This window comes from Macadamia integrifolia, unplaced genomic scaffold, assembly GCF_013358625.1.
Source record: "Macadamia integrifolia cultivar HAES 741 unplaced genomic scaffold, SCU_Mint_v3 scaffold971, whole genome shotgun sequence".
NCBI lineage: Eukaryota > Viridiplantae > Streptophyta > Magnoliopsida > Proteales > Proteaceae > Macadamia > Macadamia integrifolia.
This window is the reverse complement of record NW_024870605.1, coordinates 183,834-196,003: the sequence shown is the minus strand read 5'-3', so window position 1 is coordinate 196,003 and position 12,170 is coordinate 183,834. Positions and strand designations below refer to the sequence as shown.

The 12,170-nt window shown below is 38.4% G+C and overlaps 1 protein-coding gene across 2 annotated transcripts in view; it reads right to left on the bottom strand.

The window, feature by feature from the left end:
- Positions 1 to 1,236: 1,236 nt before the first annotated feature.
- Positions 1,237 to 12,170, bottom strand: part of LOC122070674 (plastid lipid-associated protein 3, chloroplastic) — a 29,102-nt gene continuing 18,168 nt past the window's right edge. Inside the window, exons 2-4 of one of the 2 annotated variants that reach the window (XM_042634880.1) lie at positions 3,110 to 3,305; positions 2,025 to 2,351; positions 1,237 to 1,602 (exon numbers count right to left, since the gene is read on the bottom strand). In XM_042634880.1, the coding sequence (XP_042490814.1) occupies positions 2,034 to 2,351; positions 3,110 to 3,305 (514 nt within the window). In that variant the 3' untranslated portion in view covers positions 1,237 to 1,602; positions 2,025 to 2,033. Of the gene's footprint in view, positions 1,603 to 1,676; positions 2,352 to 3,109; positions 3,306 to 12,170 lie in introns of those variants that run through there. The other variant, XM_042634879.1, reaches the window with a different exon arrangement.

Below are 12,170 nucleotides of genomic sequence, written 5' to 3'. Positions count from 1 at the left end.
AGGCTTCAACATAAAAAACTACAAAGTAATCCCTATAGCTAAAGGGTCAACAGTGTCGATATCAGTATCGGCCTCTATCAAGATCTGTTTATATCAGTCACTTTTGTCCTTGTTTCTTCACAAAAAGTATATTTTTATGGGTTTACCCCCAAACGGATTCGGATCTGGATCCATCAGGTATCTGTATCGATCTCAGTCAATATCGATTCTGTATGAATCATCCAATACCAATACTTAGAACTATGGTGAGCACTCGCAAAACTGCATGGAAACAAGGACTGAGCTTTGGCTCAGCTCGTCAAGGCTTAGATAAATAGATCCATCATAAACACTCTTCATAAACAGTGAACTCCCGATGCTCCTGCCATAGAGATGGAAAGAAGGGATGAGATGATAAAGGGCAAGTTGTAGGGTGTGGCCATAGAATGAGCAAGTTGTACGGTGTGGCCACTCACGAAACTGCATGGGATTGATGTTGTTGAATTTGGGGGCAAAATTCATAACAACAACAATCATAACCTTATCCCAACTAAATGGGGCCGGCTACATGGATCCAATATTAGAAAATAAAAAAAACCAAAAAGATGGGTTAAAAATGAGAAAAATTGAAATAAGAGAAGATAGTAAAGTAGTAAAGAAAGACGCATCATGGGAACATCTCTTATAAGGGATTGGCAACACAGGTCCTTGTCCTTCACAAAACTCTATTCGAAATCATACTAGGATCGAGCCCTATCCTTTGCATATCTTTCCAAACCTACCTCCTGACACAGGCACAACCAATGGTCGCAATCAATGGGAGAACACGCACGAGCATCTTCAATGCAAGGCAATGCGATCTTTTCACACCCACGATGTCTAGAAGTCCATACATGCCAGGAGGTAGCGTTCTTTTTTCCAATATGTATTTACTTACATAACTTAAAGCAAGGTTGAACTCAACCCCCGACTCGATCAAGGCCAGAATTTTTCAACCCAACTCTCTTTTAGCGCCGGGGTAAACCAAAGCCTTGTTTGGGCTTAGGTAGGATAGGATGGGTGCAGGCCAAACTTACACTCCTACATGAGTATTTAGTATTGCCGAGTTTTGTGACATGGTGTTTATGGGTATGCTCTTGGCACAGAGTAGGGATTTTTTTTCTTCAACCCCACGAGGTCCCGAGTAAGCCTAGTTTAAAACCTCCTGTTCCTCATCTAGTCTAGATTCCCCCAGTCCACCTAAAAAAATAAAAAAAATCATTAATATTTTTTTTTTATCTTTTATTTTTTAACAAACCCATGTATAAATTCCTGTTTCAGAGATGGAAAAGAGCTGTTTTTGGAACAATATTTTAAAACCCGGGATCTGTCTCGGCCAATACCAATCCAATATGTGTTCATCGGATGGATTTACCCCTCGTTTAAATTAAACAAAATATTAGTATTTTGAAACATTTTACCCTTATACCTTACCATTGATCAGTTTTGATTGTTGAGGATTGAGGATTGAGGATTGAGGATTGGATTGATGATTGATGTCGGCTGATACCAATCCGGTCCAGGCGATCCTGACTAATCCAATCCATTTTTCAAAACCATGGTCCGGACCGGAGAGGCAGAGATCTGAAAGGGAACAGTTGTTGCTTGTTAGAAGTGACGGAGAGGAAAGTAAAGAGAACAGGTCAGTGCATCAGATATGAAGCATGAAAGCATTATTATCTGCTTATCTATTAATAATCCAACCACATGGGCGTCAAGATTTGCTCAGTTTCAGCCAACACCAATACAGATCAAGAGGATCGCCCAAACTAATCCCTATATTAAAACCTTGTGTAGGACCAGAATAATTGATCAGCCATGCATCAAGGCTATGCTTTCTCCATTCTACAAATTTCTATAAGCTCTTACAGAGGTCTAGGCTTCTAGAAAGCATCCTCAAGATTCCTCCACCAGCACTAAAAATATGACTACATGACAACCACCTCTCTTCCCCCACCCCCCCCAAAAAATGAAAAAGACGAAGTCCTCCGTCTTCCCCTGATTACCTTGAGGTATCATTGAAACTGATCAAGAAGAGGACTTCCTTCTTTGGCAAGCACAAACAAGCCGCCATCACCTCTTGAGATCCGAAGATCATCATCAAGGTAAGTAGTCAGAAGCCAGGACCTGGACCTGTCCCCAGGAATTGGAACCTTGAGAGGTGGCTGGCCTGAGATTGCACTTGAAATACTTGCCACAGCTTCTTGTAGTGGACTGAGAGACTGCTGTAGAGGTGCCAAATTTATTTTCTGCCCAAAAACCTCTACATCACCAGGAAGATCAATACTAGGCTTTACCTCCGGAGGCTGAAAAGTTCCTTCGTTGAATTGGACCTGCACAAATAAGAACACTGACAATCAAAATCCGATTTTTCCCCCTTTTTTGGCAATAAGAATCACAAAAGGCCCATTTAGCCACGGTAGGCAACATATGCAATGGTAATCTAACTACATGGAGGATCCCTGTGGCCAATACAAACAGTAGGTTTGATAGATAACCCTCTTGATTAGTCACACGTCAAATTTCTTGGTATAACTTTCCTATGTATTTTTAGTGAACTTTTGACCGCAATTTTTGCCACATGTAAGAGTTCATCCAGACAAAACTTTACATATAAATGGGAGTTGAAGGACCCTACCTGAGGCTAAAATTTGAGCACCAAACAACCTGCCACATGGCAGTTATAAACTGCCCATGTAGCCTGCCCCTAGCTGAGTGGGTGTTCAGCTACCTCTTACCTTTTTTTATTTTTTTATGGGAGAGTCATCCTACCGCCAGATTAAAAGATAAATAAAGTACTTGCATCTATTTTAATAAAGTACTTGCACCCCAAGGGAAAAGGCTGTCCACTCTACCCAGGGACATGTAGAATTGATACAAACGGAAGTTTGGAGCCAGTGATCAATTTGCCACCTGAGAAATGCAGCAAATTACTTATTGCCCTAATGACTTCAACCCTACAAACAATTGGCAGTTGTTACCCCAACAACCAACTAAATGTACCAATCACCATGTAACTATCATCTCATCAGCTCGCATTTGGAAACTATATGATGAACTATGAGAAAATCACATGCATGTAAAAAGGTACCTGTATCCTTGAAGGACTTCGAACCTCAAAAGTAGCACCTGCGCTGAAGGAGAAAGTGGCAAAAGGGCTGGAGAGTGTGACAGAGTTGTCTATGGTGAGATTTTGAGTGTCAATCTTCTGGTATATCCTTTTAACCTTCAACAATGGAGTTGCCCCAGCTGCTAGAAGAGGTAACAGCTCAGAAAATGCTGTGTACCTGATGAATCCAAAAAAAATGTATCAGGATCATCAGTCATTATCATTTAAGCCTTTGTCCCAACCATTTCAATCATATCTTGGATTCTGAGATAAAATTCAGTCTTTCATAATCAATTGTACTAAAAATGAAGTTGATGGTCCCAATACATGACTGAGAAGGGGGTGAATCAGTGACCCATAAAAATTCTGTTATGATAGCAATCTAGGTTTACTTCTCGCTGATCCAAAAAAGAGAGATTTGGCAAGATCTCGCCGAGATCATATATTTTTTCCCGGTCGACTCAGTGGTTGGTCTCGGTGGCCATATAGTCTTTGTAGCCCCTAAAACTTGGTATTTACCATATTTTAGGCCTTCTAAACATAATGAAAACATCAGTTTTTTTTTTTTTTTTTTAAATCAAACCTAAAATGATTCTTTGACTTCGTACCCTATGTAAGTAGTCTCCAACTCTTCGGACCCTAGGCCAGTATACTCTATTCCACAATCCACAATCAACACATGACAAAACATAATCAAAAGAATTTTAAAAGACATCATATATAATTAATTAATAGTTTAAAAATTAACATTGATGATTGATGAGTCACATTCACATACATTTGAAATTAAAGTGACTCCAAATGTGGATGAGGAGATAATATTCTCTACTCTTTAAGCTTCAATTAGTGTATGAATGGAGATCCTCAAGTAAAAGCACCAAAATTCTTGCTACTTAGTGTTTTTTCTTCAAAAAAGTAGAGAGAGAGAGGCGAGATCCCGAGATCTCGGTCGAGGTTTTGTACAATTATAACTCGCCATACATCTCGTCTCGAATTTTTGAAAAAGAGATATATAGATCTCGCCGAGATCTTCAACCATGATAGCAATCACAAACTCACACTAACCAAACTAACAAACAACTCAGCCTTATCCCAACTAAATAGGGTGTGCGTTGACCTTTATAATTAATCACACTGCTTGCAGTAAAACAGATTGGTATCACACACAGTCATAGGCAACACATTGCCTCTCAACTACATGCATTCACAAATATGTAGCAAGGTCCACCCAGTGACATTTATGCTAGTTCACACTCCAAATATATCCACACAAAAAAGCACCACAAGAGACCAGATTTTTATGTAATTCGGTAATGTACCTATGTCCATGGAGCAATCCCGTAAAAGGACTTCATATATTGCTCAATATACTACCATTATTCCGATCGCTACAACGACCCAAGAGCACCTATTCCTATTACAATCTTTTGTACCCCACAAAAGAAAAGGACTACACCCTAAAAACCACCAAGCCCCCCTTGATAGTGATTACAAGAATAATTAAAGTAATAAAGCAAAACCCCAACACTTAATACATCCAATAGGAATATTCAATCATCTATCATAGAACAAAATAAAAAGGGTTTGCATAATCACAAGTTACCTTCCTTAAAGTAACCCTAACTAAGAAAAATTTGCAACCCTTGTTCTCCTCTTAGATTCAACTTCTTGCAACGTCAAATGGTGAAATCTCACTCTTCCCGAGCTTCTCACAAAGACATGGGCTTCAATCTAACCCAATAAAAAAAAAATGTATACACGGTGCACACGGCTCCCACATGTGCAAGGTTTGGGGGGGCAAGAACTTCGTAGCCCTACCCGAGAATGTCGAGAGGTTGTTTCAACTGCTTGACCACCAGGGCGCAACATTTGTACCTTAATGTTGGACCAAGCATGCCCCTTGACCCAAAACTTTGCTGATTTTAAGAGAATGACAAAGAATTAAATTCTCTACTTTCCTATTAGTAGTGATGCAGAACAACTCGCAATTTTGAGATTTTTTGGTGGTCTTGGAACAATTATGACTCTGTTCGTTCTCATATTCTTGGAGGTGATAAGATGGCCTCTCTTGCATATACCTTCTCCAGTGTCTAACGGGTATCTTGAGAGAGTTCACATTATCCTACACCAGTGGATAGCTCGGCTCTGGTATCTCAGAGCAATAATTGTGGTAGTACACATGGCATTGGCAATGGGACTGGTAAAGGGAACACTACTGGCAATTCGAACTCTTCAGAAAGTCCAACAATAGTACAAACATGCCATCATTGTGGCAAACTATGACATATCTAATGTTTCTATTGGAAATTTCATGGCAAACCTTCTCAGAAGCAGTTTTGCTAATTCATCGGCAAGTACTAAACCTTCCACCCAACCTTGACAATTTCAGAGTAAGATGGTTATGATGATAGATGAAGAATTTACAATGTATAATCATGTTTAAGACTTCTCAACTTTCACAGCCTCCGCTACTACTTTTGTCCAAATAGGTAATGTCACTGCATCTCTCTTCTCATCCCTGGATCATTGATTCAGGTGCAACGGATCACATATCAAGTGTCTCAGATATATTTTCCTCCTAGAAATCTTCTTCTAGTGTCACTTTGGCCAATGGTTCTCTAGCAAGTTCATCCCAAATCTTCTTTCTCATCTTCTTTTCTTCATTTGCCACAATTTCCTTTCAATCTTTTTTTTGTAAGCAAACTTAAGCATGCTTAAAATTGTTCCATAACTTTTTATCCTGGTTCCTGTGTTTTATAGGACCTTAGATGAAGAAGATGAATGATAGCCGTGAATCGAGAGGGTTGTATCTTCTTGAAGATGATCCCTCCTTCTGTACCTTGCTAAAGTGTTTTATCTCCTCATCAAGTTCATTGCCACCTGGTTTATCCATCTTTACAGATTCTTCAAGGGTTTGATTCTCGTTTTAGTTCCCTTTCTAGTTTAGAGTGTGAATCTTATCAATTTGGGAAGCTTTATTATGTGAGTTATTCCCCTATCCTACGGTCAAAACTCATGGCGGACCCAAGGATGCCAAATATTACTTGGACCTCCCCCCATGTTGATGACTTTGTTACAACGAAACCCATTCCATTAGATTTTCGCAGTTAAGTGGCGATGACATCGGCACATAATTTTCTAAATCACCAAATTACACATAGTGTAGGATAAACATACCTTTTTATTGTTCTCTTCAAAACCCCCCAAAACAATTAACCGTCCCTGCTCTTCATTTGTAGGGTTTATCTATCAAAATCACATCTCTTTGGTTCTTAAGGTTTGTTGTGTTACCTAAAGAACCACTACACACAAGATGAATCATCTTTTTCAGGAAGTCACCTTTGATTGCTTCCTTGGCCTTGAAGCGTTGCCCGCAGCTAGCCAGCGGCCCTTGCCGCCGAAGAAGATGAAACACAAGGGGTGGGAGTCAGGCCTATGGAAGCAGGCAGAGGGGTGGGGTTTGTGGCCTTAAGGGGCTTCTTTCCTTCAACATCAAATCTGTTCCCACAATTTCAGAAATTGGTCACAAACTGCAAATGAACAGATAATGAGTTAAAAAAAAAAAAAAAAAAAAAAAAAAAAAAACTTAATATGAAAAACATAGTAGTCAAGATGGATGTGTGGGAAAACCAAGAAGGATAAGGGGGCATTTGGTTCAATTTTTCCATTGGATTACATTATATGGAGTTGAGGTTCTCGTTAAAAAAAAACTGTTTGGTTCTCATTAACGAAAAAATGATCCGGACTCATGGTGTTTCTTGGAATCACCATTTACACTAAAATTGGTGACTCAACTAGATTAACCTGAATAGATAAATCCAGGATCAGGTCACCTAATTCTAGGGTTCATATAAAAACCCCAAAATCAGGGTGACTCCACTTAATCGGGTTTTCTTTTCTGAGATTTCTCCTTCTGCAACGAAAGAAGAGCACAGCGCTATGCGAGGTTAGATTTGGCCTGGCCTGATTCTTCCCTCATATTACGGAACTTCGGTTGTTAACTTCATATCTAGGTTTTCTTCTTATGTTTCTTCCTCACTGTGCAAGATTTACTTGTTGCCTTCGTCGATTGACTGAAGAAGGTAGTTACATCCAGATTGTGTAAGGTATGGTTCTTCCTCTTCTTCAAACCTAAATGGAAAACCCTAAATTTTGGGTTTTTTTTTTCAGTTTTGTCGAAATTGGACTAAAGAAATCTCTGCCGAGGTTTATTTTGTTCTGAGTTTGTTATATGAACCCTAGAATTCGTTGACGAGTCATTTCTGTTTTACTATATTAAAACAACCCAAGGATTTCCCCCCTACTCGCTCTCTCTCTCTCTCTTTTCTGTACTTTCCATTTATGCAATGTTGACGTCATCGTCGTCGATGCTCTCTTTCTCTCTCCAGCTCTCAAGTCTGCAACAAATTCTGTATTTAGTCTTTTTTTATGGCTTTTTTTTTTTTTTTTTTTTTTTTTTTTGGTTGACTTTGAATTTCTCCAGACGAGAAGAGATCACTCCTCTTTAACCCCATGTACAGTTCTAAAAGTTGTTTTGTTTTTGACTAATTTCTGCCTGACTTAAATTAATGTTTATTGTTAAGGAAGAGCAGTGGTCAATTCTGACTATTACATTTTTATTAAAAGGGTTTTGTTTCTCTGTTGATATTTTGACTGGGTCTATCTTAATAAAAGAATTTAGTTCAATGCTTTGTTTAATTATTTTGGGCTGTGTTATACTAGGTAGAATGGGTGCTTATAACTTAAATCTTATAAAACTTATAACTGATCCTTCTGTAGAGCACCGAGTTATTATTTGTTTAACTGAAATGGAGATTTACTTTTACAATGGAGTTTGATGTTGGCTACAAGAGACGAAGGAAAATTATAATCTTTGCGGCGACTGTTGTTGTTATAGCAATAGACCCATATAAAAAACAATATCTGAACAAAAAGCCATACCGTTGTGAACCTCTACGCAGTATTATTGTGACAGAGAGAATTATCGGTCACACTTACAAAACCTGTCGAGAGCAAATAAGATTAAGCAAGAGGGATTTTTCAGTTTAAGTCGTTTGATTAGAGAGAGGGGTCAATTGAGAGATAGCAGATCTGTGCAAGTGAATGAAAAACTTGTTATCTTTCTACATACAGTAGGCCACAACGTTAATAACCGTGTCGTTACGCATAAGGTTGGACATTCTAGTGAGACTATAAGTCGGTACTTTAACCTTGTTTTGGGTGCAATCCTTAAATTGTATCCAATACTATTGAAACCTCCAAGTACCGTAACTCACCATCGAATAACAAGTAATCAAGGAAGATTTTACCCTTATTTCAAGGACTGCATCGGAGACATAGATGGATCGCATATAAAGTGTACCATGCCCTCAATAAGCGATCATTCAAGATTTCATGATAGGAAGGGTGATATTTCTCAAAATATTCGAGCTACCTATGACTTTGACATTAAATATACGAACCGGCCCGACCGGTTGACACCCCTAGCATCAGATGCCCGAATGTTAGACAATGGTTAGCATACCACTTATTTACCATTTGGTTAACATACCCAGCATCAACTAGATAATATTTACCTTATGGCACCACAAACTTCCCTTCACCATCCCTATGCAATGCATTGTCTAAGATTCGGGCATCTGATGCTGACCCTTCCCAACTAGAAAGAATGTAAGTATATTTAATGTCAAAGTCATAGGTAGCTCGAATATTTTGAGAAATATCACCCTCACTATCATGAAATCTCGGATGATCGCTTGTAGCCACCCACGCAGGGATATGTGATCCATCTATGGCTCCGATGCAGTCCTTGAAATAAGGGTAAAATCTTCACTGATTACTTGTTATTCGATAATGAGTTGCGGTACATGGAGGTTTCAATAGCATTGGATACAATTTAAGGATTGCACCCAAAACAAGGGTGAAAGTACTGACTTATAGTCTCACCAGAATGTCCAAACTTATGCTCAACGACGCGGTTATTAATGTTATGGCCTACTGTATGTAGAAAGATAACAATTTGTTCATTCACTCGCATAGATCTACTATCTCTCAATTGACCCCTCTCTAATCAAACGACTTAAACTAAAAAAAATCCCTCTTGCTTAATCTTATTTGCTCTCCACAGTTTTTGTCAGTGTGACTGATAATTCTCTTTGTCACAATAATACCATGTAGAGGTTCACAATGATATGGCTCTTTGTTCAAACATTGTTTTCTATACTGGTCTATTGCTATAACAACAGCAGTCACCGCAAAGATTATAATTTTCCTTCGTCTCTTGTAGCCAGCATCGAACTCCATTGTAAAAGAAAATCTACATTTCAATTAAACAAATAATAACATGGTGCTCTACAGAAGGATCAGTTATAAGTTTTACAAGATTTAAGTTATAAGCACCCATTCTACCTAGTATAACACATGTCCCAAAATAATTAAACAAAGCATTGAACTAAATTCTTTTATTAAGATAGACCCAATCAAAATATCAACCGAGAACAGAGAAACAAAACCCTTTCAATAAAAACATAATAGTCAAAATTGATCACTGCTCTTCCTTAACAATAAACATTAATTTAAGTCGGGCAGAAATTAGTCAAAAACAAAACAACTTTCAGAACTATGCATGGGGTTAAAGAGGAGTGATCTAATCTGGTTGGTCAGCCTCTTGGGGATTAGTCCAAAACAAAACAACTTTCACAACCTCTTTTTTCTTACTGGTTAGATTAAGAATGAAACCATGAGCACATTATTTGCACACCTTTATCATACCCAGGGCAAAAGAATCATAGCATAGTAGTCATATATTACATTTTGACAAAGAACTGGCAAATGCAACTCTTAGTCCACACTGCACTACCCCTAGCAAGCACATATGCTAAAGAGTATCCCGATCTCTTCTCCAAGAAAAATTACTCCCATTGTGGAGGTAGCATCCTAGCTTTTCTAAATCTGGAAAGAATACATTCAAGGCCCTCCATGATCTTGAAGCCAAAGGATCCAGATCAGAGTTCCCCTTCCACACACACCTTGGACCACCCATTACACATGGATATTTCCAACCCCTAGACGATTGCCTTGAGTTCAGCAGTCACTGAACTGGCAGAACCAATGGGGCCAGAAAACTCCAACAGAGTTCCCCCTACATGTTTCCAAAAAGTGCTTGTATACCTGCTGGTCCCAGATTGCCAAAAGAGCTACCATCTATTAAACACTGATGACATCTAAGGGAGGATTGCAAACATAATGACAAAGCTTCAGTTTGATTTCTGCACCTATGAGAACTTGAATTCGAGAAATAGAAAGGGAAATGGAAGAGAGAAGAAACCAGGTTGCCTATCAAGTATCAACCCACTTGAACAAGAATTATTCGCTTAACCAAAACCAAATCTAAACTAGTCCACTCAAATATTTGATTATACCACATATTTATAGACGTTAACAGGGAAATACTAATCTTACTTGACTAAATATACTAATTATATTCCAAGAAGATTTGCTACATAATTGAAAGCCAAATCCAAAAGTAAAAAAGATGTCCATGGGGCCTAATGTTAGGGACATGCCCACACTCCTATAATTGGTTTTGATGATAATAAACAAATAAAGGTATTTCACAATTTGCCTTCAAGTATTGTTTTATAGAGACTTCATATCAAAGATCGAATTTGATGAATGAAAGGAAGAAATGAAGATTGAAGTCATCAAATGGAGAGCATCACCAAGTTGGTATCAAGACTTGAAGAAGGTATCAGGAGTATTAGACCTCAAAATATCAAAGTCTTGAAGTGCATTGAAGTACATAGAAGACATCAAGCATGCAAGGTCAACATGAAGACTCTTGAGGACCAACTGCAAGAAGAATAGAAGACCTTAAGTGTAGCTCAATGTAATAGTGCACACACCATACACAAGCACTACACTATATCTCATAGGCATGCATTACATATTGCATCCTTAAGTTTATCTTAACCTAAAATGTCCCTAGGTGATGCCAAATGATTAAGTAACAAGACCCAAATAAGTTTGGATACATGTTGTTTATAACATGTCATGACAATTGTTGTGACTTCAGCATTGTTCATGTCCAAGGGCACTTTAGTCATTTCATATGACAGTATTTGAAGATGATTTCTTCTACAAAGTTGTAGAACATTGAGATGTGAATCCAACGCAACATAAATCATCTCAATCAGAGTTCGAAAGAGGAACATATGACTATTTTTGTAGTTTGTCTGAATAGGCCAAAAACCAGAGGCCTACTGGGAACTACCGGTTCAGTTCTGTTTTCGCAGAACTTGACAGGCCTTTAATGATCCGAGAGCAACCGGTAACTACTGGATGCCTTCCGGTAACCATTCCGGCTAACCGGATGCCTATCGGATAGTTTTGAAAGTTGCCCAACGAATATATTCAAAACCCAACGGCTATATTCCAATGGATCTATTTCTCCAATGGATACCTCATCCGGTAACCACCGGATGCTACAAGACAGATTATCGGCAGAGATAAAACTGTCCGTTAGACACAATTTCTAACTTCTCTCTTAACCCACTTCCTCTACAAATGGTCCACACTTATGTACAACCACGGTTTTAAGTATCGATGCATATCGTGCCGTATCGGTAGGCATCGACACGATACATACCAATACGCTACGGGAAATTTTCGGCCTCTTTTTGTGTATTGGCGTATCATACATATCGTATCGTGCCATACCGTATCGGTACCGATACGTACGATACTCTACGATACGAACTTTTGAAAATCTGAAAATTCCTGAGAGTATTGGTATCGTATCGATACGTATCGAAGGTATCGTGCAGTATCAAGCCGAATCGTACCGTATCGGTACAATACGGCTACTTAAGTGTGAATTTTTTGTTTTTTGAAACAAACACTTCACACTCTCACCAACAGTTTTTTAGATTTTTTATATGTTATGTAAAAACAAGTGTTCTACAACTTCCATGGAAATTTTTTATTTTTCTCAAAAAAATATATTTTTTAAATTTTTTTATTCCGAAATTAAATTTTTTTTTTT